Source organism: Notamacropus eugenii, chromosome 1 (assembly GCF_028372415.1).
Source record: "Notamacropus eugenii isolate mMacEug1 chromosome 1, mMacEug1.pri_v2, whole genome shotgun sequence".
NCBI lineage: Eukaryota > Metazoa > Chordata > Mammalia > Diprotodontia > Macropodidae > Notamacropus > Notamacropus eugenii.
Genome location: NC_092872.1, coordinates 433,871,802 through 433,898,587, shown reverse-complemented (window position 1 = coordinate 433,898,587; position 26,786 = coordinate 433,871,802). Strand labels below are relative to the sequence as shown.

Here is a 26,786-nt window from a genome sequence, read left to right as displayed (position 1 = left end):
TCATTTATGCAGCTAAAAAACAAGATTCTTTGAAAGGGTTCATAGGATTCACCAGACTACCAAAGAGGTCCAAAACACAAAAAAAAGATGAAGCACCCTAGGTCACTAGATGAACTTCCAAGGTCTCTTCTCAGTCTAGAATTTTGATGATTCTCTGATTAGGCGACATCATAAAGGCTTCCCCACCAACCTCTGCTACACAGCAGGTAAGTGGAGCTCAGTGGTAAGACAAAGGAGATTTTTTTGGACCCAAGACAAAAGTTATCTAAATTCTAAGTTCATCAATTGTTTCTTCATTTATTTCTCTAAACTAGTCAACTTTGGGACCTAATTAACTGAGTAACTTTCCCTTCTCTGGAGCTCAGATTTTTCTCCCATTAAAACCGAAGGAATTGGACTACATGATCTCATTAAGTCTTTTCTGTCTCTTGACTTTGTTTACAATTGTTAAATCTGTTCACTGAGTGCAACCATTGTGGCCAGCCCTTTGCTAGGTGTTATGGGTTGATATAAAGACAGATAGCCTCAACCTTGACCTCACAATCAAGTAAAGGAGACAGAGTTAAAAATCAAAAAATAATTCCAGACCACCATAGGAAGGAATTTTTAATCAAATGTTAAATAGTTTAAATCAGATAATAAGGGCTTTATGAGCTTGGAGGATAGTAAAGGGAAGTATGAGCTGAAGCTACCAGGAAAACATTTCCCAGAGATCTTTGAAAGTCTCCCATTTCAGCGTCACTGTTCCCCACTTCCCTTACCATTATCCCAAAATAAAAAGCACAAACATGTCACATTTCCTTGTGAAGAGTTAGTTGAACTCAAATTCAGCATGAGCCAACAGTAGCTAATGTCGCTCAATATCTAAGAATTTAGCACACATTAAGTGTCTACAATGTACAAGCACTGAAACAAATTTTAAACTAGATTCATTATTTCATTAATATAAAGAATCTCCAGCAAGGAAACTCCCTTTATCAATATAAGTAAGAACCTTATCTGCAACTTAAAATCTTAGAAAGTTGTCCAGGGCACTAAAAATATGTTACTTATTACCCAGAGAAGTGACCAGTCACCTAGTAAGTCCATGTCAGGCAGAATCTGAACCCAGGTTTTCTGAGCTCTGAAATCAACCACTCTTTTACTTCACCACCTTTTCTCTCAAGAAGCAGAGATACAAACCCAAAATCAAGCATTCACTTCTACTGAGAGTTGGTTGTTGTTCTTTGTATGTGAAGAGGACCAAAATGACACCACTATGTCAGGGTCAATGTACAGTATGTCCAACTGTGGCTGATGAGACCAATACAAGTCAGAAGACTTTACCACAGGTCAGGCATAAGTAGTCTATATGACTAAGGGTTACAATGTGTACAAAATTTTGTAAAAGTTAACTTTTGGAGGGAGGGGAGAGAGGAAGTTTTGGGGATAAGGAAAAGATGACACAGAACAAATGTGATAATATTTGCAAAGCACTTAGCGCAATGTCTGGCATGTAGTTTGCATTTAATAAATGTGGGATTTTGTGTGCATGTATGTGTGTGTGTGTGTGTGTGTGTGTGTGTGTAGGTGTTTTAAAAGACAACTACATGGCACAGTAGCTATAGGGCTGGGCCTGGAGTCAGGCAGATCTGAATTCAAATCCAGCCTCAAATATTTACTAGCTATGTGACCCTGGGAAAATCACTTAGCCTTATTTGCCTTAGTTTCCTCACATGTAAAATGAGCTAGAGAAGGAAATGGAAAACCATTCAGTATCTTTACAAAGAAAATCCCAAATGGAGTCACAGAGAGTCAGAGAAGATTGATTTTTTTTTTAAACAAGGAGGGAATTCATGCTGAGTTTATGGGGATATGACTTATGGAAATTCACATGTGCAGGAATGGGAATGTTTAATAGTTCAGGGGTAGGGAATCTGTGGTCTTGAGACCACATGAGGCCTTAAGGCCATAGGTTTCCCAATTTGTTCTGTAAAATTTGGATTCAGCCAAAAACCTACACTTAAGAACCTAGAAAGCTACATGTAGCTTTAAGGTTGCAGGTTCCCCACTGCTGGTTTAGTTTAAGGAAGAACTAGCTGTTCAGTTTATTTGGAACACAGAATATATAAAGGAGAGTAATTATAAAATAAGGTTAGAAAGGTTGGTTGGACCCTGACTGTGAAGAGCCTTGAAAGCCAGTTTGGATTTCATCCTAGGGATAATAAGAAGTCCCTCAAAGTTTTGGATCAAGTGAGAGATATATGGTTGAAGCTATTTCTTAAGATTATTTTGGTAACTGTATAGCAAGTAGACTGCAGAATAGAGAACTGAGAGGCAGGGAGCTTAATTAAGAAGCAACTCCAATAGCTGGAATGAGATGTTTTGAGGACTAGAAGTAGTATTATGTCCATACAAATGGAGAGGTAACAAGTGATGTTATAGAGGATGGGAAGGGAGGAGGGTTGAAGAGTGTAAAAGAGTCAAGAATGATAAAGGCAATAAATATGAGGGGCTAGAAGAATATCTAGAAATAGAAAGATGGAAGGAGGGATGACTTTCTGGGGAGGATGATGAGTTTCATTATGGACATATTGAGTTCAAGATGTTGAGACATACAGGTAGAGGTGTCAACAGGCAGTCTGAGATGCGAAAATGGCATTCTGATAATAAATGAGGGCTGAGAGTTACCTACATAAAGATGATTAATTGAACTCAGGAAAAAACAGAAGAGATCACTGAGTGTAGACCTTTGTTCAATCCTACCACTGAAAATATTGGCTGGGTAACCAGAGGCAAGTTACAACCTCCCTGCTCCTGAAGCAACTCTCAAAGACTTATTTCAAAGGTTATAGATGTGTTTCAATTCACAGTGGTAGAGAACCAATAAAATTACAGACCCTTGACTCAGTGAAATAATTGTTATTACTGGTAATAGCTTAGTATTACTTTTGAAGGAAATCATTTAACCTGGAGAAGACTTTGAGGAAACATGATTATTCTCACCATATATCCAAAAGACTATAACGTGACTGAAATAACAACTGCTGGGATTAATGGGAAATTAAGAAATTAGGGTGAAAAGATCCCCAGAAAATCATTATTGCAAAATGATCAATGAAATGGGATTTGGATAGAGGGAGAGAAACACAGGGAGGCAGATTTTACCTTAAGAAACAGATTTGTCCAATAATGGAACTTGCTGCTTTATGAGTACTGAGTTTCCAATCATTGGAAGGATCTCTAAGATCCTTCTCATCTCTAATATTTCATGATTCTTTCTAGTTGAAGCTTGTCCAGAGCACACCAGGCCGAGATGGTGGAGGTAGATGGACTAGAAACCACCTCATACAGTGAACTGGTTAAAAAAAACTCAAGATGTTTAGCCAGTCAATCAAATAAGCATTAAGTACCTGCTACATGCCAGACATAGCTATGTACTGGATTTACAAAGCAAAAATGAAAGAGTTCTTGTTCTCAGAAGCCTCTAAATAACAAAACTAGGAACAAGGTGGCAGAGGAGGAGTTACAAGGAATTATATTTCAGGAGGAAGAGGAGGATGAAGAAAGAGGAAAAGAAGAAGGAAGAGGAAGGGGGAGGAGGATAAGCAGAAAGAGGAGAAGGAGGAGAAGTTGTTGTTGCTAATAGGGAGAACTCTCCAGTCATCATGGAGTGTACTGCCTCCTAAGGTAGTAAGCTCCTTTTCTTTATAGTTGTTCAAGCAGAGACTGGATAGCCACCTATTATGGATATTGGAGAAAGGATTTCTGCCTTGAAGTGGGTTAGACCAAATGACATTTATGGGTCCTTTGAAGCTCTTAAGATTCTATGATTTTATTACTCTATCTAACTTTGTCTTACACCACACACACACACACACACACACACACACACACACACACACACACGCACACACACATACACGCATTCTATTCCCAAACACTTTATTTCGGGTGTGTCCAAATGTATTTTTGGAGGATGATCTGTGAATTCCATGTTAAGGATTCTTAGCCTAAAATGTATTTCTTAAATATAAATAGAGAAACATGGCAGCTTTCCTTTATCTCTAGGCTCATGCATAGCCAGAAGATATACTCATGTCAGGGAGGTAGGTCTGGAAGCAAATGATGCTGAGAAGGATGCTCCTCATCACAGGACAAAGAGACTTCCAGAGTGAATTCTCTGAGTTCTAAAAGGTAAGAAAATGTTTGAAGTAAAACAGAATAGATTTAGCTTGAATAGAGGAAGTTAGCCTTAGCATGGAAAGAAAGTGAGAGATAATCCACCTTATGTCTCCCCCTCCCCTTCCTTCTCTTTTGGATGGCCAGAGGATGCTCAGTTATCTTGGGGTTTACTGACTAGATTCCTTCCTTCCTTCTTTCCTTCCTTCCTTCCTTGTTTTTCCCAAAACCTTAGATCCACTCCACTCTGAAGCCCATAGATTAGACAATATGCCCCTGTCCAAGCTCCACTTAATAGCTAGACCCTGGTGGCTTAGAGTGATTATCAATAGTAACTGTTGCTCTTTCCCTCCCGGCTGGATTTAGTTATTTTTTCCTTTTGCCCATTAAAGAAGTCATTCCCTGACTACTCCCTAAAGAGGCCTATTCACTGAATGGGTGTTACCTCACTCTATGTGAGTACCTGAATAAGCCAAGGTCTCCCATTGCATCCTGGGCCATCTCTAGTCATCCTGATGAATATCTGGTCACTGGATCTAGATGGCTCAGGAGGAGAAGTGAGGCTGGTGACCTTGCACAGCTCTCCCTCACTCAAAACAAAGTCAAGTGCAAGTCATGTCATCATTTCTCTGATGTCATGGTCTTCTTTGAAAATGAAGGACGAACACAACAAGAGTAGCAGCCAGGAGGATGCCAGATTTTCATTTTAAGACCTTTCTATAAGATGCAGGAATCCCCTCTAGACTTTCTCTAGGCTGTTCCTCAAGTTATGGATGCAATGGCTATGTGCTTGAACACTGAACAGAACTTTACTTGAAGACTGCTAGACACAGGGAACTCGTTGCCTGTCAAGGCAACCCACTCTTTTGTTAAGTAGCTCTAATTATTAGGAAATTTTTGCTTACATGTACTTAAAAGTCTATCCTTGGATTTAACTGAAAGGAACATATCTATTCCCTCTTCCAGATGAAATCCCTTCAGATATTTGAAGATGGCTCTCATATCCCCTCCAAGTCTCCACTCTTCCAGGCTAAGTGGCATCATAGGATTTAGAAAATGAAGAGACTTTCAAATAGAAACTGTGATCCCTGAGAGTCGCATATTGACTTTAAAGACCACAAATTCACATTAGAAATATTGTATTATATTTTTATTTATTTTGCTAAACATTTCCCAATTACATTTTAATATCATTGGACCAAACTCAGTAGTTTTGCAGGCTTACAGTTTGTGGCAGTGAACTTGACTCTTCTGATCTAGTCCAACTCTCTAATTTTTTTAAATTTATTTTTACACTCATTTTATTAATCTTTTGCCTATATATAAATATCACCATCATTCCCTATCTACCTCCACCTTCCACTGATTGAGTCATCCTTTGTAAAAAAGAAATATAATTAAGCAAAAACAACTACTACAGAGATCATGTCTAACAACCCACATAAACAAAAGCTATTTGGAATTCTCAATAGTTTTTTGAGTGTCTAAAGGGGGTCCTGAAAGCAAAAAAGTTTGAGAATGGTTGCTCTACCTAAATCCAAGCTACCTTCTCTCAAAACTAAGCAAGGAAATGAAACTGAAAAATAGAAAACACACAATAGTCTTTCCTATTCCACTTGTTTGTCATAAGGTAAGAGGTTTGTGTTCATCCAGGTCCTTCACTGGTTTTGTTCTGTTACTTAGAGTTCAACTTTATTTTCATGATTTTTTTTTTCATTTACATTCTCATATTCATTGAACACATTGTTCTCTGGGTTCTATTTATTCCTCTGCATCAGTTCATACAATCTTCCCATGTTTCTCTAAATTCTTTATAGTCTTCATTCTTGCTGCATAATAATATTCCATTATGTTCACATCCCACAACTTTTTCAACATTCTCCCAATCCCCTCATATTAAAGATAAGGAAACTGGGGTTCAGAGAGGAGAAAAAAGCTTACACAGATAATAAGTAGCCGCGTTGAGATTTGAACCTAGTTCCTGTATCCCACACTAAAAGCTTGTGTTTTCATGATACTTGCTGGTTCATAAAACACTTTCCTCACAACAATCCTGTGAGATAATGCTACAAATATTATAATTGACATTTTATAGGTGGACAAACTAAAGCTCAGAGAAGTGAATGGATTTACTCAAGGTTTAAAAGCTAGTTAGTGTTCAATCAGGGATTTCAATCTGGATCTTCATGCTCCTAGTCCAATCAATAGTATTTCCACCAGACTACACTGTGTGCTAGGGAAAAGCAACTCAAATGTAACCTCATCATGATATAAATTAATCCAAAGTGAAATAAGCCCAATCAATCCAGTACAGCTAGTCAATAGCAATTATTGTTTCCCATGCACTAAAATATTGTAATTCAATTAAACTTCATTGTTTATTTATTTTTCTATGTCAGTTTTCTTGTCTAGGAGTTTTGAGAGAAGGTGACTTGTAATTAGCCAGGATAGCAGTTCTCAAACTTTTTGGTCTCAGTACTTCTTTACACTCTAAAACATTATTGAAGATCCCAAATAGTTTTTGTTTATGGGGGCTTATATCTATTGATATGGTGTTAGAAATAAAAACAGTTAAACTTTAACAAATTTATTAATTCATTTAAAGTAATAAGCCCATTGCACATTAACATAAATAACATTTTTTTGGAAAATTTTTTTGAAATTACTTTCCAAAACAAAAAAGAATTAGTGAAAAAAGTGGCATTATTTTACATCTTTTTGCAAATCTAATGTCTAGTTTAATAGAAGACAGCTGGTTTTCCATATCTACTTTCATATTCAATCTATTGCAATACATAGTTTTGGTTCCAGTACATGAAAAAAAAAATCTAACCTTGCATAAATTTGTAGTTGAAAAAGGGAAGAGAATTTTAACTGGCAAATAACATCTTAGTATTTTGATGAACATAGTTTTTTTATTTGTTTAGTATTTTATGTTATTTTCCCCAGTTACAGGTAAAAACAATTTTTAACATTCATTTTAAAACTTTAAGGTAAAATTTCTTTCCCTTTCTCTCCCCCACATTGAGAAGGCAAGTATCAGTATAGGTTATACATGTGTAGTCATGGAAAACATATTCATAAGAGTCATGTTGTGAAAGAAAACATAAACCAAAAAACAAAAACCTCAAGAAAAATTTTTTTAAAGTTTGCTTCTATCTGTATGCAGATACCACCAGTTCTTTCTCTGCGGATATAATGGACAGCATTTTTCATCTTAAGTTCTTCAAAGTGGTCTGATACTGTATTGTTGGGAACAGCTAAGTCATTCACAGTCGGTCATCTTACAACATTGCTATTACTTTGGACACAGTATATTTCACTTCGTATCAACCCATTCAAGTCTTTCCAGGTTTTTCTGAGAGCATCCTGCTCATCATTTTTTATAGTATTCCATCATAATCACATGCCGTAATTTGTATAGTCACCCTCCAATTGATGGTTATCCCCTCTACTTCTAATTCTTTGCTCTCAAAAAAGAGATGCTATTAATATTTTTGTACACATAGGTCCTTTTCCTTTTGGTTTTTGATCTCTTTGGGGACACACATACCTAGTAGTGGTATTGCTAGATCAAAGGGTATGCCTGGTTTTATAGCCCTTTGGGCATAGTTCCAAATTGCTCTACAGAATCAGGGTGAACATAGTTTTAACACTGCAGACCCCCTAAAAGGATCTTGGGAACCTGTAAAAGCCCGAGGATGATATTGTGAGAACTGCTGAATTAGGGAGTTCAACTTACGTGCCTTGGGCTCCCTCTAAAGCAACAATGAGTTATCTTTTAACTTAGCTAAAAACAGATCCCACATAGATATTCTGTATACACCCCATTTCCAAATTCAAATTATGGTTCAAAACATATCAATATCATTTCTCCTAACCATTGAAATTCAGTGTTCAGTAGATCTTAAGTGCTGGAGTGCTTTTTATATCTTGATAAATTCAAAACAATACTTTTGTCCCTTTAAATAGAAGGCATCCTCAAGACCTACAAATAATACTTCTACGGAATGATTTTGAGTCTACTTCTTACCCTAGGCACTATTCTCAGGATACATTCTAGCCATGCAATGAGACTTAGAGAAAGAGGTGATCAGAACTGGATACAGTATTCCTGGTGTGGTTGGATCATAGGTAGTTGGGTAGAGGGGATGCATACACAGGACATTGTTACTAATACCAGGCCAAAAATACATGGAAAATAATTAAAGTTAATAGAAGCATAGTGCTTCACGATCTACAAAGACCTTTCCTCGCAACAACCATGTGGGTAGACAGTGTGTTATTGTAACCCAGCAGATGAGAAAACAGATGCTCAAAAGCAAAAAAAGATTGTCACCTACCAAGATCACAAAGTTAGGTATTACAGCCTGAATTCAATCCCCAGATCTTCTAATCTAGCACTTTTTCCATTAGACCATAATGTCCCTGAAGACCAGAGAAGGGAGAGGTCACTGTGGGCAAAAGCATCAGTGAAAACAGAGGGAAAACAATAATTCACTTTCATTTAGAGCTTTTACTAGGGAGCCAAGCATTATCCTTCTCGTTTATGGCAAAGAAGGGAAATTACTTCCCAAGTCTCAGAGCCAAGATTGCAAAGTAAATTTGTCGGACCTCAGGCAAGTTATTAAGGCTCTCTAGACCTCGGATCCCTGCCTGTAAAAAAGGAAAGAACTGGACTAGACCCTTCTAGCTCAATCATTCTGTAATAGAGTTCTCTCCTTCCTCTGAGTGTGTCAGATACAATGTCTCTCCCTGATGTTAGGGTATTGGTCCTTGTACTACACCATGATGCCTCCTAGTGGATGATAGGAGATTTGACCTGGGACTTAAAGGAGGAAGGAGATGGAAGGGGAGGGGAGGGGAGGGGAGGAAGACAGATGTTCTAGACCAGAAAACTAGCATAAACAAAGACTGAAAAAGGGAAAGACCCTGATATCTGATACGTTCGGGGATTAGTGAGAGGTCTGGAGGGAGTGGAAAGGGTGTTCTGAGGGAGTAAAAGCCAAAAGGCTTGGAATAGTAGGCCGGGGCCTTAAATACTAAGCCAAGGAGTTTGGATTTTACCCTGTAAGCAGAATGAAACCATGGGGAATTTTGGAGCAGGTCCTTAAGGCCCCTTCCAGTTCTGATACTCTATGATTCTATAACAGAGTGCTCTTTCTCTTCCCCTCTGTTTCTCTCTCCCTCCTCTCTCCTTTCTTCTGTTTCCTCTTCTCTCTCTCTCTCTCTCTCTCTCTCTCTCTCTCTCTCTCTCTCTCTCTCTCTCTCTCTCTCTCTCTCCCTCTCTCTCTCTCTCTCTCTCTCTCTCTCTCTCTCTCTCTCTCACACACACACACACACACACACACACGCACGCACGCACGCACGCACGCACTTTTCCACCCATTTCCATTTCTGTCTATGTTTCCCCCCCTACACTTTGATCCCTGTCCTCTGGCTAGTGACTCAGTCTTCCTTGTCTGTTTCCTCCTTGTCTTTTTCTCCCTCCCTTCTTGGTTTTTCGCCTTTCCACCTAACCAGCCACAACTTAACATCCACATTTCTCTGTCTGTGCCGCAGGGATGAAAGAAATGGAAGCAACGTCAAGAACTCTTCAACACCCACAAAAGCATGCTCAAGGAGTAGCTGGAGAAAGCAAGCAAGTAAAGGCATTGCCTCTCTCCCTGTGCCAGCTTGGCTAAGTCCCTAAGCCCCTCTAGACCAGTGTTTCCCCACCTATAAAAAGGAAGAGGCTACACTGGATGGTCTCTCAAGTCCTTTCTAAGTCCACCATTGTATTACTTGGTGCTAGAGTTCTTACTGCCTTCCCACTCTGTCTCCTTCCTCATTGGGCTCAACCTTCTGTCTTCTTCCTTCCTGCTCCCCACTCTGTCTAGATTCCCAAAGCCTTTTTTTAAAGTTGCTCTGCCCATGCTGCAACAGTGAAGAAGAAGAGCCTGACATTCCCACCACCAGAGCTCACCCAGGAATGAGACCAGCAAAAACGGGTAGGTTGAAAAAAACAAGCAGTGCCATTCTTTCTCTATGGCCTCTTGGGACAAGTCCCAAGCCTCTCTGGACTTCTATTTTCCTACTTTTAAATGGCAAGACTAATTTTGTGGTTGTTGTTCAGCTGTTTCAGTCATATCTGACTCTCTCTGCCGCCGTATGGGGTTTTCTTGGCAGAGATACTGGAATGGCTTGCCAGTTCCTTCTCCAATTCATTTTACAAATGAGGAAATTGAGGCAGACAAGATTAAGTGACTTGCCCAGGGTCACAGAGCTAGCAAATATGTGAGGCCAGATTTGAACTCAGGAAGATGAGTCTTCCTGAATCCAGACCTGCACTCGAGCCGCTACACCACCTAGCTGCTCCTGGGACTCAATTAGGTGGTCTCTAATTAGATGACTGGATTATTTAGTTTGGGTATTACAATAGCAAGTGCTAAACTTGGAGTTAGAAAGACCTGGGTTCAAATCCTGCATTGGACATATTAGCTGGGTAACCCTGAGGAAATCACTTAGCCCTTTCTCTTAATCTCAATTTCCTTATCTGTAAAGTGGGGATAGCACCAATCTCGCAGAGCTGTGGTGAGGATTAAATGAGAATACCGTAGGTAAAGTGCTTTGCAAATCTTGAAGTACTATATAAATGCTATCACCATTATTTTTGTTATCTCTTGGGTCCCTTCCAGCTCTGACATTCTAGGGCTCCCTGTGTGACCCGAGGCTAGTCACTGAACCTCCTTTGTCAGTTCCCCCACCTGTAAAATGAGGGTGTTATATTAGATGATCTCAAATTTTCCCCTAGCTCTTGCAGTCTATGAGTTTATGATTTCCCAACTCATTGCGTGACCTTGAAAAAGTCACAATTATTTTCTGGGGCTGAGCTTCCCCATCTACAAAATTAAAAGCTGAACTAAATGACCTCTAAAGGCTCTTTAAGCTGCTTCTGGAAGCAAGCCCTTCAGATACCAAGGGTCCTCTTCTCTGTTTCTGGAACCTTTTTCTCCCTCCTGTTCTTAGATAAAGCCCTGCACCAAAATGTAACCTTAATAATTAGTGAAAGTTCATTTTTACATAGGCTTTACGATTTACAAAACCCTTCCCTTAAAAGAACCCTGTGCAGTTGGACTTATCATTATGCTCATTTTATAGATGAGAAAATTGTGGATCAGAGAGATTATAATGGTATATGATAGAGGAGGGGAAAGCACCACCTTCAGGAATCAGCAGATGGGTGTTCTTCTCCTGGCTCTGCAACTTACTGCCTGTGTGACCTTGGGAGGAGAAATGTCAAGGTCTAAGATTCTTCCTCATAGGATCATGGAACTAGAGAGCTGGCAGAGACCTCAGGAGCTTTCTGATTCAACTGCCCCATGAGTGGATGGTAAACTCAAACTATAGATGAGACAAAAGAGGGGTTAAGGGATCTTCCCAATGTCACACTTAAGGTAGGGCTTGAACCCAGCCCCTCTGACTATGCAATCAGCATCCTTTCCACTACTACTGAGATTTCTAAGATCTCTTCTGATTCCCCTACTCTATGAGACTAGAGACTAGGGGAGATTCTGTGAGATTTCTGCTGTTACACAAATATTAAGTCATCAATCATAGACCCATCACTGGGAAGGAGCTGGAAGAACAACTAGTCTAGCCCCTTCCCCACCCAGCCCCATTTTACAGATGGGGAATCCAAGAGCCAGGACAGTTCATTTATAACCTCACCCAAGATCACAGAGGCAATTGGCATCAAATGTGAGTTCTCTGACATTAAAGCCAGGGTTTCCTCAACTCTACCATGCCACCACTTCAGTATCTGTGTTAGAACCCAAACCCTGTTCTCTTGATTCCTAAGAGCAACAATTTTCTCTTTAGACCTCTCTGCTTCTCAAGCCTAGGTCAGGTGCTGTCATTCAATGCCTTTGTTCATGCTCAGGAATTCACTTAAAAGAGACACTCCTCTTTCCTTCCTTATAATTTGTTTGCTAATTTCTTTTTTAGACAAGACCTTTGATTCCATTAGGAGCAGCAAGGTGGCACGGTGGGACAGAGTGCCAAACCTAGAGTCAGAAAGACTCAGCTTCCTGAGTTCAAAATCTGGCCTCAGACACTTACTGAGTGACCCCAGGCAAGTCTAACCCTGTATGCCTCAGTTTCCTCATCTGTAAAATGAACTGGCAAAGGAAATGGCAAACCACTCCAGTATCTCTGCAAAAATTTTTTTTAAAAAAACAACAACCCAAATGGGGGCACAGTCAGACACGATCGAAACAACTGAACAACAATAAATTATTTCACTGATACTCCCAGCATAGAAACTCCTTCTACCAATGCAGACCAGCTTGGCAACTTACAACCTCAGAGAGCTGCCTAGGTCACTGGGAGGTTAAAGATTTGACTACCGTCACACAATCAGGATGCATCAGAGGCACTTGAACCTAGATCTTCCAGACCGTCAAGACCAATCTCTACCTTGTAGACCACACTAATTCTTGTCTGTTACTTCATGCTTTATAGCCCCACTTACTGTTCTATAAGATTCAAATTAGACCCTCTCTTCTTACCCTATTCTGAATGGCAAACAATGTGTAGAAAATGAACTTAGATTCAAATTCTAGTTCTGACATCCTCACCAGCATGTCATCAAGTAAGTCATTTCCCCTCTCTAGGGCTTTGTTTCCTCCTATGAAAAACAATGTACCTTAACCTTTAAGGTATATTTCCAGCTCAAAATCTATGTTCCTAGGATCAAGTCTCACTGGCTAAATAAACATTATAAATTTATTTGGATGGCGGTTAAACTTTCTTAGGTTTACGAGACTAGACCAATCTGTATGCCCATCTTCAGTCCTGACCAGACCAGTAAATGGCATCAAATGGACTCACCATCTAAAAGGAGAGTTCCTTGGGGGACTAAGTGCCAAGGAACTTTAAGTCATTCATCCAGTCTATCAACTAGTGTTTATTAAGCAGCTACTGTATGCCAGGCGCTGTCCTAGCACTAGGGATACAACGAAAGACAAATTCAGCAAAGTTATTGGTCATCTTCTATGTGGAATCATTAAATTGTCCCCTCAAGGGCAGGGACTGTCTTTTTTTTTTTACTTAATTGTATCCCCAGCACTTTGCACAGTCTCTGGCATATAATAGGTGCTTAAGAAATGTTTGTTTATTTAAAAATATTTTATATTTCCACGTGTGTATATATGTTTGTGTTTATATATGTATACACATGCTTATTTACGTATATGTATATATTTATTTATATCTATAAATATTTTATATATTTAAAAACATTTGTTTAGTTTCCATTAATCCTATTTATTTTATATTTTATTTCTTTATAAATGTATCTAGTTATATAAATTTTTCTTTATTTATATTTATATGTTTGTGAGTATATACTTAAAAACATTTGTTTTTATTTGTTTAATTGTTTCTATTAATTCTATGTTTTACATATTTATATTTTATTTACATATAAATTATGTTTACATATAATTTATATGTAAATAAAATAATCCTACTTTATTTATATATTTATATAATATAAATTTATATATTTAAATAACATATTTAAATATATATGAAAATATCATTTTATATTTATATATTTAAAACATTTTTTCTGAGAAAGGATGGATCCAAAAGCTTTGCCAGACTGCCATCTCACACACGCACGCGCACGCACACACACACACACACACACACATACACCATTGAGAACCCCTGACTTAGAAGGAAAGTGTTAGAGAGAATTGGGATTATTTCACTTTTTTCTTTGCTATCTCTACCTATCTGACATGTAATAATTTACCAGATGCTTTTCAATTGCTCAGACATTACCTTTCTGACAGTCACCCAGGATCATAATCTCAGATTCACACTCAACTGGTCCATCTCTCTCATCTCCTATACACAATTCTGCCAAGTCTAGTCAACTGGAATTCCACAACCAATTTTACTTACGTGTCTCATCTCCAATCACATAGCCTTTCTCCTAGACTAAAGCAATAGCTTTTATTTTTTGAGGCAATCTAGTTAAGTGATTTCCCAGGGTCACACAACTGATAGGTGTCTGAGGTCAAATTTGAACTCAGGTCCTCCTGATTCCAATATTTACTATTCTACCTAGCTGTACCTTAAAACAATAGCTTTCTAATTGATCTCCCTGCAACTAATCTCTCCCCTCTCCAATCCATCTTCCTCCCAGCTGCCAAATATGATATCCCTAAAGCATAAATTGGACCATGTTACTCCTCTGCTCAAGAAGCTTCTGTGACTCCTCATGATCTTTGCTATTTAAATCCCTTTATTATCTGGTCCAATCATTTTTTTCAGGGGTATTCCAGATCTTTTCTCATCACCCTGCTAATCCAAGGTTACGACTAAACTGAGCTACTTAGTATAGATACATACAGCACAATCCATGCCCCACCTCCGTGCCTTTGCACAAGCTGTTACCCATGTTTGGAATGCTCTCTGTTCCTGTTTCCACACTTTGTAGAATTCTTATCTCTAATCAAGGCTCAACTCAAGTAACACCTCCCACACAGAGGTGATCCCCCTGAATGTTAGATTTCCCCCCACACCATTACTCTGTACATAGAGCCTAAAATCACACTAAGACTTTTGGGACATCCAGTATTTTGTATTTCCTTATTTTTGTGCTTATTACCCCCTCATACCTATATACCACCTCCAGTAGATTTGTAAGCTCTTTGAGGGCAAAGACTGCTTGTATATTCTTCTTCATGCCCCCAGCATCTATCACAGTGCTAGCACTCAGTAGGTGTTTAATAAATGCTTGCTGAAGCCAACAGAATTACCAAATGTGCACCTGCTCTGTGGCAAGTTTGGCTTTGCTCCTTCTGGCCCCCCAAAGAATAAAATAAATGTCTCCTATTTCCTATGCCCTCCTTCCCTGTGGCTCTTAAACTGCTAAGTCTGTGGAAAGGCTCCCTGACTAGATACCAGATGGGAACTTGAACCAAATGACCCTGGCATTCCCAGGGAAAAGTATGCTCCATTCAGTCACCTGCCCTTCAGAAGTCTGCGTAGGACTGAGATGCTCCACTGGAAAACAAAGAGTTAGTGAACTGTTGCCCAGCCAGCTTGAATTATTTAGGTGCTGGGACGAAGTTGAGTATTACATGTAATGAAAGCCAGGTCTCTCCAGGTAACTTCAGCTCCACAGCCTAGACTCAGCTCTGCTTAATCCTCAGATCATTCCTCCATTGTGTCATTCTGCTCTTTGCTTGGGAGCCCTGAGCCTTAATTCTAATAAGAGCTGGTATTTCTATCACCTTTCAAAGTTTCCAAATTGATTTACAAACATTATCCCATTTAATCCTCCCAATAGACCTGAGAGATAGGTGTTATTATCATTGTCCACATTTTACAGCTGAGAAAACAGACAAACAAGTTAAGCAACTTGCCCAGATTCACACAACATATAAGTGTCTGAAGCAGGATTTGAATTCTAGTGTTCCTTCCTCCAAACCTAATGCTGTTACCCACCACACCACCTACCTGGGTTTAGAGCAGTGGTGAATTCTAGTGTGTTATGATGGAAATCTAGAATTTCCATTTAGATTCTGCTTTAGGTTCACAAGGGACCTTCTGGACAATCACTCCATGAGGCAATAAGGTAGTGTTAGTATTATCACTTCCATTTCACCAATGAGGAAAATGAGGCCCAGAGAGATGAAATTACCTGGACCATATCATATAGTTCAAGAATATAAATGCAGGAGTCTCCTTTAAGCCTCCAGTCCTCAGTTCATGAGCAGTAAGTAAGATAGGGGATAAAAACTGGATGTGTGATTTCATGGATATAAGGAACTTTCTAATAAGGAAATTCCTTCTACCAGCCCACATCAGCACTTTCTCATCTTGGAGAGTTACCTGGAGCTCAATGAGGCTAAGTGACTTGCCCAGGATCACACAGTCAGTAGAAGTCAGAGGCAAGCCTTCAAACCTAGTGGTCTTGACTTCAAGGCCATCTCTCTAGCCACTGTACCACCCTGCCTCTGGTGCTCTTAATAGTATAGAGACAAAAATCTTGGTCCAGCTCAAAACCCCCTGAAGAAGTATATTACCATGTTATATAGAGTGGGGCATGCTAACGTTAAGATGAGAATTAGTCCCAAACAGTGTTTTACATGCATAGCATTGTAAATAATCTAAAATATTTGGATGACATGTATCACTAGTATCACCATATTAATGATTATTATCACTTTTATTTTTAAATGCTACCTAAATTAGAGGCAGTGTTATAACTGAGAGCCAATCTCAGAGTCAGGAAGGCCCGTTCAAGTTCCTCCTCAATATAACAGAAATGATTTTTGAATCTGACTTACATATCTTGGACATGTGACTCCAGGCAACTCCCCTTAACCTTTCCATGCTCCTAAGCAACTCTGTGACTTGAAGTTCCAGAGATATTGTCAATTTACATTCGAAGGCAGGTTTCCTTACCTGGAATTCTGTTACCAATGAAATCACAGGTACAGGATAGGGTAACATATATACAATGTGTCTCAGAAGTCTTAATACAGTCCCTTGGCTGCACTAAGACTTTTGGGATATCCTCGCATATGTGTGTGGGGGGGTGTGGGTGTGGGTGTGTATGTGTATGTGTGTGTGAGTGTTTATTAGCAAGTTATAATGACTGATATTCCCATAGTATTTTTGAAGTTTATAGCACTTTTAAGCGGACAAAGTACTTTGTATATATTTTCCTCATTCAACCTTCACAGCATTATGGTATGGTGGAAAGATCACTGTTCCAGGAATCAGAAAACCAGAGTGCAAATATTGTTGCTGCCACTTCCTACCAGTATGTCCAGCATAACAGAGTAGAAACAGAATGAACTTTCAAGTTAGAAGTCTTTCTGTGACACTTACTACATGATGACCTCAGGCAAATCATTTAACTTCAATTTCCTCATCATGGCCTCCAAAATCCCTTCCACCTCTACATCTATGATCTCAATCATTTAACCTCCTTGGGCCTCGATTTTCTCAACTGTAAAATAAAAAGGTGAACTAGTTCACCTCTAAGGTCCCATTCCAAATTATGATCCTACAAATAATATTGTAAAGTAAATACAACAGGTGTTATTATCTACATTTTACAGAGCAGAAAACTAAGGCTCAGACAGGTAAAGTAAATTGTCCCTGGTCATACAGCTAAGTGATCAAAGCAAGATTTGAACCTTTTCAATCCCCAGTCTATACTCTGTCAATTTCATTTATATCAATTGTACCTCCTAGACTAAATATACACTAGCACTACTAGGCAGTTAATTAATGTTTCTTGATAAACGAGTGAAAGCAAACCACAAAGGAAAAGGAGGAAGGAAAACCAACTACCTAGTCATTTTTATTTTAATCCTTGTTTAGTCCAGATGCAGAAGTTCATGAGAGTAGGGGACTACCCATATGGAAATTCCCTCAAAAAATGCAGCTCAGCAACTATTCTGTGATTTAGTCTCAGAGAGCTGTACAGAGTAATTAAATGATTTGCCATGCTCACAGAGCTAGTATGTGTCAGAAGATGTGGGGCTTGAATTCAAGTGTTGCTGACTCCCAAACCAGCCTTCATTTGCTAGGTTATTGCTGCTTCCGTATAATATCAAAGTGTTGTTATGTGAATTTTCAAGATGTTTCCTGATGCTGGACCATATTCAAAAGTATACACTTGATCAACAAGCATTTATTAAGTATTTATTATGTTCCAAGCACTGGGCTAAGCCCTGGGGATACAAAGAAAGGCAAGAACACTCCCAGTCCTTAGGGAGTTTACATAAAAGGACAGAGATAGATAGATAGACTGACAGATGGATAGAAAGATAGACAGATAGATAGACTAGATAGATAGATAGATAGATAGATAGATAGATAGATAGATAGATAGATAGATAGATAGATAGATAACTACAGGTATATTTAAAGATCTTTATAAAAATGTATATAAAGATGTGTGTACACACAGATATAGATAAATGTATATTATATATGTGTATATATATATATATATATATATATATATATATATATATATATATATATACACACACACACACACACACAGACGTATGTAAAATAAGTAGAAGATACACTTAATTGGAAAGGGTTCCAGCAGAAGGTGGCATTTAAGTTGAATCTTGAAGGAAGTCATGGGATTCCAAGGGACAGAAGAGAGGAGGGAGCCTTTCAAACATGGGGGACACCAGTGCAAGAAGCAGAAATGGGCGATAACAACAACCGAAGAAAGAGGGTCAATATAGCTAGGTCATAGACTTCATGAAAGAGAGTAAGTGTACAATGGCTGAAAAGGTAGAAAGGGCCACTGTGTATTTGAAGTACTACATGGAGAACTTTATATTACATCCTAGAGGTAAAAGGAAACCACTGGAGTTTATTGAGGAGAGAAGTAACATACATGATGAGGCCCCTACTTTAGGAAAATCACTGGGGTGAGACTTCAGCCTAGGAAGATAATTATGAAATGACTTCAAATAACCAAGGGGAGAGGGGATAAAGGCCTGAAGCTGGGTGGTGACTGTGAAAGGAAAAAAGGGAATATAAGAGATCTTGTGAAAGAAGAAATGATATTTGGCAATAGTGTGGATGTACAAGGTGAATGAAGTGAAGGATGACATCATAGTTGCAAACCTGGGTGGCTGAGACGAGGATGTCAGCACCCTCAGCAGTAATAGGAAAGTTCAGAAGAGGGGAAGGCTTAGGAGTAAAAAGAAGGAATCTTGTTTTAGACAAGTTGAGTATGAAATTTTTATGGATCATCCGTTGAATTTGGGTATGTTAACTGGATAGGAAAAGGTAGGCATGGAAGTCAGGGACAGGAGACCATGGGTCTAACCCAGAGTACTACCATTTATTTGCTATATGACCTTAGATAAGTCACTTCCTCTCTCTGGTCTTTTCCTCCTGTGCAAAGATGAGTTGGACTAGCTGATCTCAAGGGATCTTTCCAGTGTTGACAATCTATGATTCTATGATTTATTAACACTGTATGACTTTTTTTAAAAAATCACTTTTCTCTGGGACTGTTTCTCCATATATAAAATTAAAGGGGTTGAAGTAAATGGTTTCTAAGACTACTTCCAAACAAAACATTACAGTCCAGGGAACCTCTGGAGACAATATCTTTCCTCCAAGTGGTGACTCTCATAGGGAAAGACAGAGGAATAAGATTTCAAGCATTGTAGCAAGTTAGATGAGGCAGAAGTGGTATTTTGTGAGCTGAGGGAAAAAGGCTTAGAACAGCCATTTAATCCCATCACACAGAAAATTGCTAATTACTTGTCCCAATTTCCTCATCTGTAAAATGAGGGGAATGAACTAAATGAACTTGATATCTCCACCCAAGATATGCACTTCAATAAAGCCTCAACTTCCATAATGTCATCCCTGAGTGCTGATAGCAGAAGCAGGAAATTTCACTTACTCTAAGAGACTAGTTTTCTTTGGTGACTAACTAGTTTTCTTTGGTGATTAACTTTTGGTGCCAAGTGAGGAGGCATCCCTTCCTCTCTGAGCAATCCCAGAGGTGGAATATTAGCCAGACCTCCATTGATAGATCACATGGCAGCAAGACCTAAATATAATAGCACTACACATATCTAACTCATTTGATCCTCACAACAACTCTAGCAGATAAGTGCTATTATTATACCCATTTTATAGATGAGGAAACCGAGACTGAGAAATGTTAAATGACTTGCCCAAGGTCACACAGATAGTAATGGGTCAAGGTGGGATGTGAACTCAGACCTTGACTCCAAGTTCATCTCTTACCCATTGTAAGAGAGTGTTTATCAAAAGTGAGTACTTATCACTGGTCACTCAGTTTAGAGAGATTTTAGATTACAGGTCTCAGCTTTTTTTTGAGGAGCAAGGAGCATAGGGCATACAAGCAAAAATAAGTAAGTCAAGGGGCTGGGATGAGGTCTTTGGGAGGACAGGACCAAAAAGGAAGTCAAGTCACTAGTTACCAAGAGAGGAGAATATAATACTGAGGCAAAGGCTTCTTAGAGTCTTCTTGTCCAGGCAGAAAGGAAATACTACCAAACCATGGGTAACACTGACCTTAAGTCCCTGGTGGGGAAAAGGAAGATAAAAATGTCTATATTCTATCTGGCTGGAGGAAGGAGTGAGGAAGATGTAGCTTAAAGGCAGATCCTCCCACTTTCTTGACTACATGCAGTCTCCACTTAAAAGTTGTCAAATGCTATGTTTAATCTACAGTCATCTCCAGGTCAGATCCCTATAAATAACAGCACAAGAAAATTCTTCCTTTAACAAAAGATTTCCAACTCCAGTAGCTGCCCAACTTACTCAAGCACCAGAAAATATAAATCTTTGAAATCTGCAAAATAGTGATCTCCATGAGAAAAATGATGACATCTTCAAACTTTGTATTTCTCCCCCACTGTGAATTCTCATCGTTTAGCAAAGGAGGAATCTGTCATTACAAACAGAACAGAAAGTGACTTCAGCACACAAACAAAATGTCAGAACTGGAAGGGACCTTAAGACAAACAAACAAAAAATCTGACCTGGAAAGGAATTTAGAACACAGAATTTTAAAAATATAATTATTTATTTATTTTGAACATTCATGTTTTGAAAAACTGAGTTCTGAATTCTCTCCTTCCCTCCCACCCCTCCTCCAAGCAATATGACAGCAATTATACATGTGAAGTCTCACACAAAACATATTTTCACATTGCCATGTTGCCAAAAAAGAAAAAGACCAACAAAACTATAATTTAATCTGCATTCTGAGTTCATCAGTTCTCTCCCTCTCTCTGGTGGTGGATACCGTATTTTATTATGAGTCCTTTGGAATTGTCCTGGGTCATTGTCTTGATCAGAGTTGCTACATCTTTCACAGTTGATCATCATTACAGTTATTGTGTTTACTGTTACTCCTGTTACTGTGTACAATGTTCTCCTGGTTCTGCTCACTTCACTTTGCATCAGTTCATGTGACTGTTCTCAGCTTTTTCGAAACCATCCTGTTTGTTATTTCTTATAGCACAATAGTATTCCATCACATAGAACACAGAATATTGAGGCTGGAGTAGACTATGCTTAGAACATAGGCTCTGAGAACTGAAAGGTGATGGATCATCGAGTGTCCAACTCCCTCATTTTAAAGGTGAAAAACTGAGACCTAGTGAGGGGAAGTAATTTGCTGTAGGTAAGAGTCAAAGCTAGTACTGGACTTAGGTCTCTTGATTTGTCCAGCACTTTTTCCACGGCCTTTCCACTAATCATGGCGCTTGTTTCTTTGTTCTTTCAGAAGCAAACAGGCAAGTATCTTTGCAAGATTATTACAAGAGAAGTATGGGTGTTTACACCGGGAATGTGGGTTCCCCAAGCTACCGCAGGAGGAGGCCCTGATCGTTTTAGTTAGCACCATCATCTGCAACTACTTAAGATCTCAGCTGATGGTGATTTAGACATGCTAAGAAAAAAAAAAAGTATTGTGTTGTAAAACAGGATTAATGAAGACCAATTCAGAAACTTCCTTAGGGGAGAAGAAATGGTCTGACCCTTTCCTGTGATACACACACCCAAAAAAAAACAAAAAAAACTTCAGAAAACCTACATCTGGAGCATCCTTTCTCTGAGAAGCAGCAAATGATTAAACCTGTTACATGACATAAACATATCTGTGTACTCTCACTTCTATAGCAAAATGTTACTAATTCAAAACATTAGGAGATGCACCTCTTAAAAAAAAGTAAAATAATTCAGATTTATTACTGATTGTTTTATTACTCTAAAATCTTTTCAGTAATTCCAACTAGGTCATCAGAATCCTGCCTAAGTAAAAGTCCTTACAGCATCTACTTAATGACCAAGCAAGTGTTTTTTATAATTAATATAACAATTAGTTGGGTATATTAGAGTTCCTCAAATGCTTGGGGAAGTTTGGTGCTTTGAAATTGGTAAATATTACCACTTCCAGTCCAATTGTGAAATGTTTATTTGTGTAAGACAGAGAGCACACAGGATAGCTACTAGCACAGGTTCACTTTTGATCTGGTCAGACAGGAAGACAGCTTCAGAGGGGTTAATAGTCTTTATTCCAGTCTAGTCTTCTCATAAGAGGGTTGCTGATAATGGGTGCCCCAACTCCTACAGCATTCCCTAGTCACTGTTCTCAAAGTGGCTGGTGGGGAAGCAGGAGCAATTAGTCTCCATGGGGTCAATCATGACAGGCAAAGCTTAGGAACCCCTAAGTCCCCTCAAGCCTCAACGGGAACTGGTTGAGGCAAACACAGATTTCCACCTCCAAGCCTTTATGGGGCCCAATCAAGGCACATACAGTGTTCCAGCTTATTCATTCAACCACTCACTGACCTGTACCCCCCTGTTTTTATAGGACATAAGACAAAAAAGACATATTGCCAGCTTACCTTACCTCACAGTTACATCCAGTGCGCAGTTGCAGTGGATATTTACAATTTAAGCACAAATGTTTATATTTTTTTATCATTATATAATGCTGCACAAACATGGTGGAGATGTTTACAAGACATGAACCTGGGAAATAGAGATTATTATAGCCATGGATCTTGGGAAACTAAACTCTAAGAAAATAACAAAAATTCACCTTACTCTAAAATCCACCTTACTTACAATTTGTTAATAATAACTACATAGTCAAAGGAAAATCTTTGTAAAAAATCTCTGCTTGAATGCCTGAAAAGTCCTAAATAAAGTTTAATGAAAGGCTGGGGAGGTGGGGGAGAAAGGAGATAGTGAACCCTCTAACAGGTCGTGTGTGTTTCATGCACTGGGTGCTAGGTTGGATTAGACGATCACCAAGTCATTTTTGATTCTGAGCATGATTCTATGCATTTTAATTGGAATCTCTTTTTTAAAAAGAATGTATGTAGATTATGTTGCCATTTCGGTTTATTGTGACATTCACTCAATATGAGAAGCAACATTGGTACAGCAGCTAGAAAGTTAGCCTCAGTCAGGAAGAACCTGAATGCAATCCTGCCTCTGATCCAGGGCAAGTCCCTTCATCTGTGTGCTGGGCAACTCTAAAACCACACTTGCTTCTTGATCGAGCTTGTCTCTCCTTAGAATTCACTCCTTTCTCACTTCCAACTCTTATTATAGTCCCTGGAAAAATCCCTTTAAATGCCGCTCTGGAGAGAATTCTTTTCTGATACTCCGTTGTTAGAATCTCCTCACCAACACTGTGTATTTATTTTGTGTATGCCCTAAATTTATTCATCTGTGACCATGTTGCATTCTCCATCACCAGGAAAATGTAAACTCCCTGAGAGTAAGGACAGTTCAGTGTCTAGCACAACTACTGGCACATTCTAAGTAGTCAGTGCTTATTAAATGCTTTTCTGATTGAAGAATTCAGAGTCAAGGAAAAAAAGGAATTTTGGTCTCACACAGGTTTCCTTGGGAAAATAGGCCCCAGGAGTTCTGATCTTATCAGATCATCTTGACTTCCAGATAGGAAGGAAAAGAAAGAACTTGCTAGACCTCAGGGCAGTACTGATATTTTTCAACAATGGGTTCATATGCCAAGGGTTGCTGAGAATAGGCTTGAAAGGTGGAAAGGACCTTAGAGATTATATATCACAGGTTTAGAAATGGAAGGACTTTAGAAAGTCATTGAGTCCAACACCCACATTTGAAATGACTTGGCCAAGATCATACAGGTAGGAAGTATTAGAAATGGTATTTGAGCCCAAGTCCTAATCAATCTATTGCAACAACTCATTCATTTGGGGGGGGGAGGGGAGAAGGTGATTACGGTTAAGTGACTTGCCCAGGGTTACACAGCTAGTAAAGTATCTGAGGTTGAATTTGAACTCAGGTCCTCCTGTCTCTAGGGACAGTGTTCTATCCAGTGCACCACCTAGCCGTTCCCAATACCTGAAAGGTTAAATGATAAATTCATGTCTTCTCACTCCAAACTCAGATGTTGAAAAATAGGTGCAGGTTCACCTTGGGGGCAGTTTAGGTATGATTCTGCCCCTATTCAATTCAACAAGCATCTATCAAGTACCTGCTATGTGCTAGGTCCTGAGCTGGTCCAAGTGAGTGATTCACAGCTTCCCAATGATTATCCACCTTTGCTGTTGGAAAGCTCTTATGCCTAACCTACATCCTCCATGCCACAAGGTAAATTCACTAGAATGTGTGGAAGGAAGAAAATTTTAAAAATAAGAACTTTTAAGAAATAAAAAGTCAGATGGTTTCACAGGCGACTTTAATAAAGAAATTCACTTTGAAAAATGATCCTTTGGCCATTTAACATGATTTTGTCCTCAATAGTAGGCTTGAAATATAAATCTCTGTGGGTGACACCTGGGTCTGACCTTTTTTTTTTCTCTGCATCCTGTACTCATCAGTAATGCAGCTGTTGCTACCTTTATGAACAATTCTGGGGTTTTTTTGACACAAAACCCAAGGATGAGGTCAGCAGAATGAGTTCTCAGTGTAGCCTACTGACTGACAGGGAATATGTCCCCTCCCCTGTTGCCCTGGAAACATTTCCTCCCTGATCCTGACTATAGAAAACAGAAAATGGCAGCAGGAATCCCACAAGTAAGAGTCCAAAGGTGCTTTACAGTGTTCAGAGCACTTGCAGATCTGCCCCTCATTTAATTCCCCACAAAAGTAGGCAAGACGGGCCATCATAGGCCCACTGCACCAAAGGGAAAACTGAATCTCCAAGAGACTAAGTCAGTACATCTGGGTTTGGAACAAAACTGAGCAGTTGGTATCAGTCCAACTCTCATTCTGGGCCAGACTTGCTCTTAGGTACCCATTCCCCAAAACTGGTAAACCTAACCTTCAATATCTTCTCACTCCAAAAGAAGTCCCGAGAACTCACTCAAGTCAAGCCCAACTGAAACCAGCTCATCTGAGCCAAAAGCAAAATTTCCCCTTCACCCTGAAAGAGGAGTAGAATTTTGATAGGTATGAAAGTTCAAAGTGAAAAGGGGAGAGGGAAAAAGAGGAGAGAGGCATTCCAAATGGGGAGAAAGGCATGAACAAAGGTAGCCACTTAGAAAAATGGAAGATATGTGCTGAGGACCAGTTTGGCTAATGCACTGTGTTTGTTTAAGGAAGTAGCAGTGGGAGATAAGGCTACAAAAATGGATGATGGCCCTCTTACAGAGGGACTTAAATTAGAGGATGAGGAGTTCAAACGATCAGAGTTGGAAAGAATCTCAGAGATCATCCAACCCAAGCCTCTCATTTTACAGAGTAGAAAAGGAAGTGACATAGCCCAGGTCTCACAAGAAGTTAAGTGGGAGAACCCAAGTCCTCTGATCCCCGATTCAGAACTCTTTCTACTTTACCATGCTTGGGCACTATCCTACAGGCAGTCAGCACACAAGCCACCTTTAATGCCTAGGAATAAACAAAGCGAAGAATGAATCTTGCAGCTGGGTCCATTCACAACCACTGATAGAAACATTTTCAAGCGTGGAGCACAGTGTTCAATTTCACAGTTGGAAAAGCTGTTTCAACAGACTCCGAGGATGTGCACGGGATGCTTTCTGGACTGACAACTTCTCCTTCCCAGGGGTGCTATGCCACACGGTCCAAGGGTGTCGATGGCCCCTCCAGGCTGCTGCTTGCAGCTGGGCTTCCCTTGGTAGCAGATTCTACACCTCAGGTCCTTATTCCAGACCAGCTCTCTGACCTCTGCAGCCATCACCTCGACAAGGGGGAACAACACCCAGCCCCTAGAATGTGAGTCTCAATGAACTGGCAGGGGCAGGGGCCCTGCAGTGACTCTGCATGCCTTGATGCTGTAGTCTTAGGGAGCTGATTGGTCACCAGGAGCCTGATGTATAACCCACCAAAGACTACCAGCATCTGTCGGGCCATCACCTAGAATGAATCAGAAAAGGAAAGTGTTGTTTTGACAGACATCCAGAGGAGGGGGAGGTAAGAACAGTGGAACATGCCTTCCAACTCCCCAGACCAGGGATAATTTGGAACAGTGAGGCTGGCCTGTGCCAGCAGGCTACAGAGAAAGGGTATGCCAAGTAAATTAGCATTCTTTTGGTCTTCCTTTTAAGAAAACCTGCCACATGAAAATCTAGGCCAGAGTGAAGGAAAACTGGGCAGCATGAGATGAAAAGAAGGGATTGATTCAAGAATGGACTCTGACACCAGGTGATTGGGGGTTTTAATACAAGAAGGTTCAAAAATCTCAAATATTCTATGATTCGCTAACTCAAACGAACAGTTCTCCTTCCAAAAAGCACTGATGAAGCACTTATTAATGCAGTGTAGTGTGGGGGTTAGAGGGCTGGAGGGATGCAATTATATACATGTTGCAACAATCTAATAGGAAGAGATAAGACAAGCACCTAAGTAAAACATACAAAGGATGTTATGTATTAAAAGGAAAGTCACCAAGTGCTATGAGAGTGGAGAGGAAAAGGGTATTATTTCTGACTGTGAGACATCTCAGACATCTCATCCTTGGAGGTGGTACCCAACTTAGATCTTGGAGGAGAGGTGAGCCACTACTGCAAAAATCCAAAACGCACGTTTTCTCTATGGTGGGTAAATAGTGTTACTTTGCAGAGTAAAGG

At 39.5% G+C, this 26,786-nt stretch overlaps 1 protein-coding gene and 1 long non-coding RNA gene across 7 annotated transcripts in view; one reads left to right on the top strand and one right to left on the bottom strand.

Annotated features, from left to right (window-relative positions):
- The window catches only part of TMEM268 (transmembrane protein 268), a 77,159-nt gene that overhangs the window by 20,997 nt on the left and 29,376 nt on the right, over nucleotides 1–26,786 (bottom strand). For 3 of the 5 annotated variants that reach the window (XM_072631733.1, XM_072631730.1, XM_072631732.1), the window contains one exon: nucleotides 22,157–26,073. The exons of the other annotated variants lie outside the window; for them this stretch is intronic. In XM_072631733.1, the coding sequence (XP_072487834.1) occupies nucleotides 25,894–26,073 (180 nt within the window). In that variant the 3' untranslated portion in view covers nucleotides 22,157–25,893. Of the gene's footprint in view, nucleotides 1–22,156; nucleotides 26,074–26,786 lie in introns of those variants that run through there. 5 annotated transcript variants of the gene reach the window in all.
- LOC140519050 (uncharacterized) lies at nucleotides 107–21,854 on the top strand. Of its 2 annotated transcripts, none has more exons than XR_011972079.1 (5): nucleotides 107–206; nucleotides 4,051–4,176; nucleotides 9,724–9,802; nucleotides 10,041–10,151; nucleotides 21,485–21,854. It is a non-coding gene; the product is annotated as an uncharacterized lncRNA (long non-coding RNA). The 2 variants fall into 2 exon arrangements; XR_011972078.1 differs by having other exon boundaries at nucleotides 108–206; nucleotides 9,724–9,806.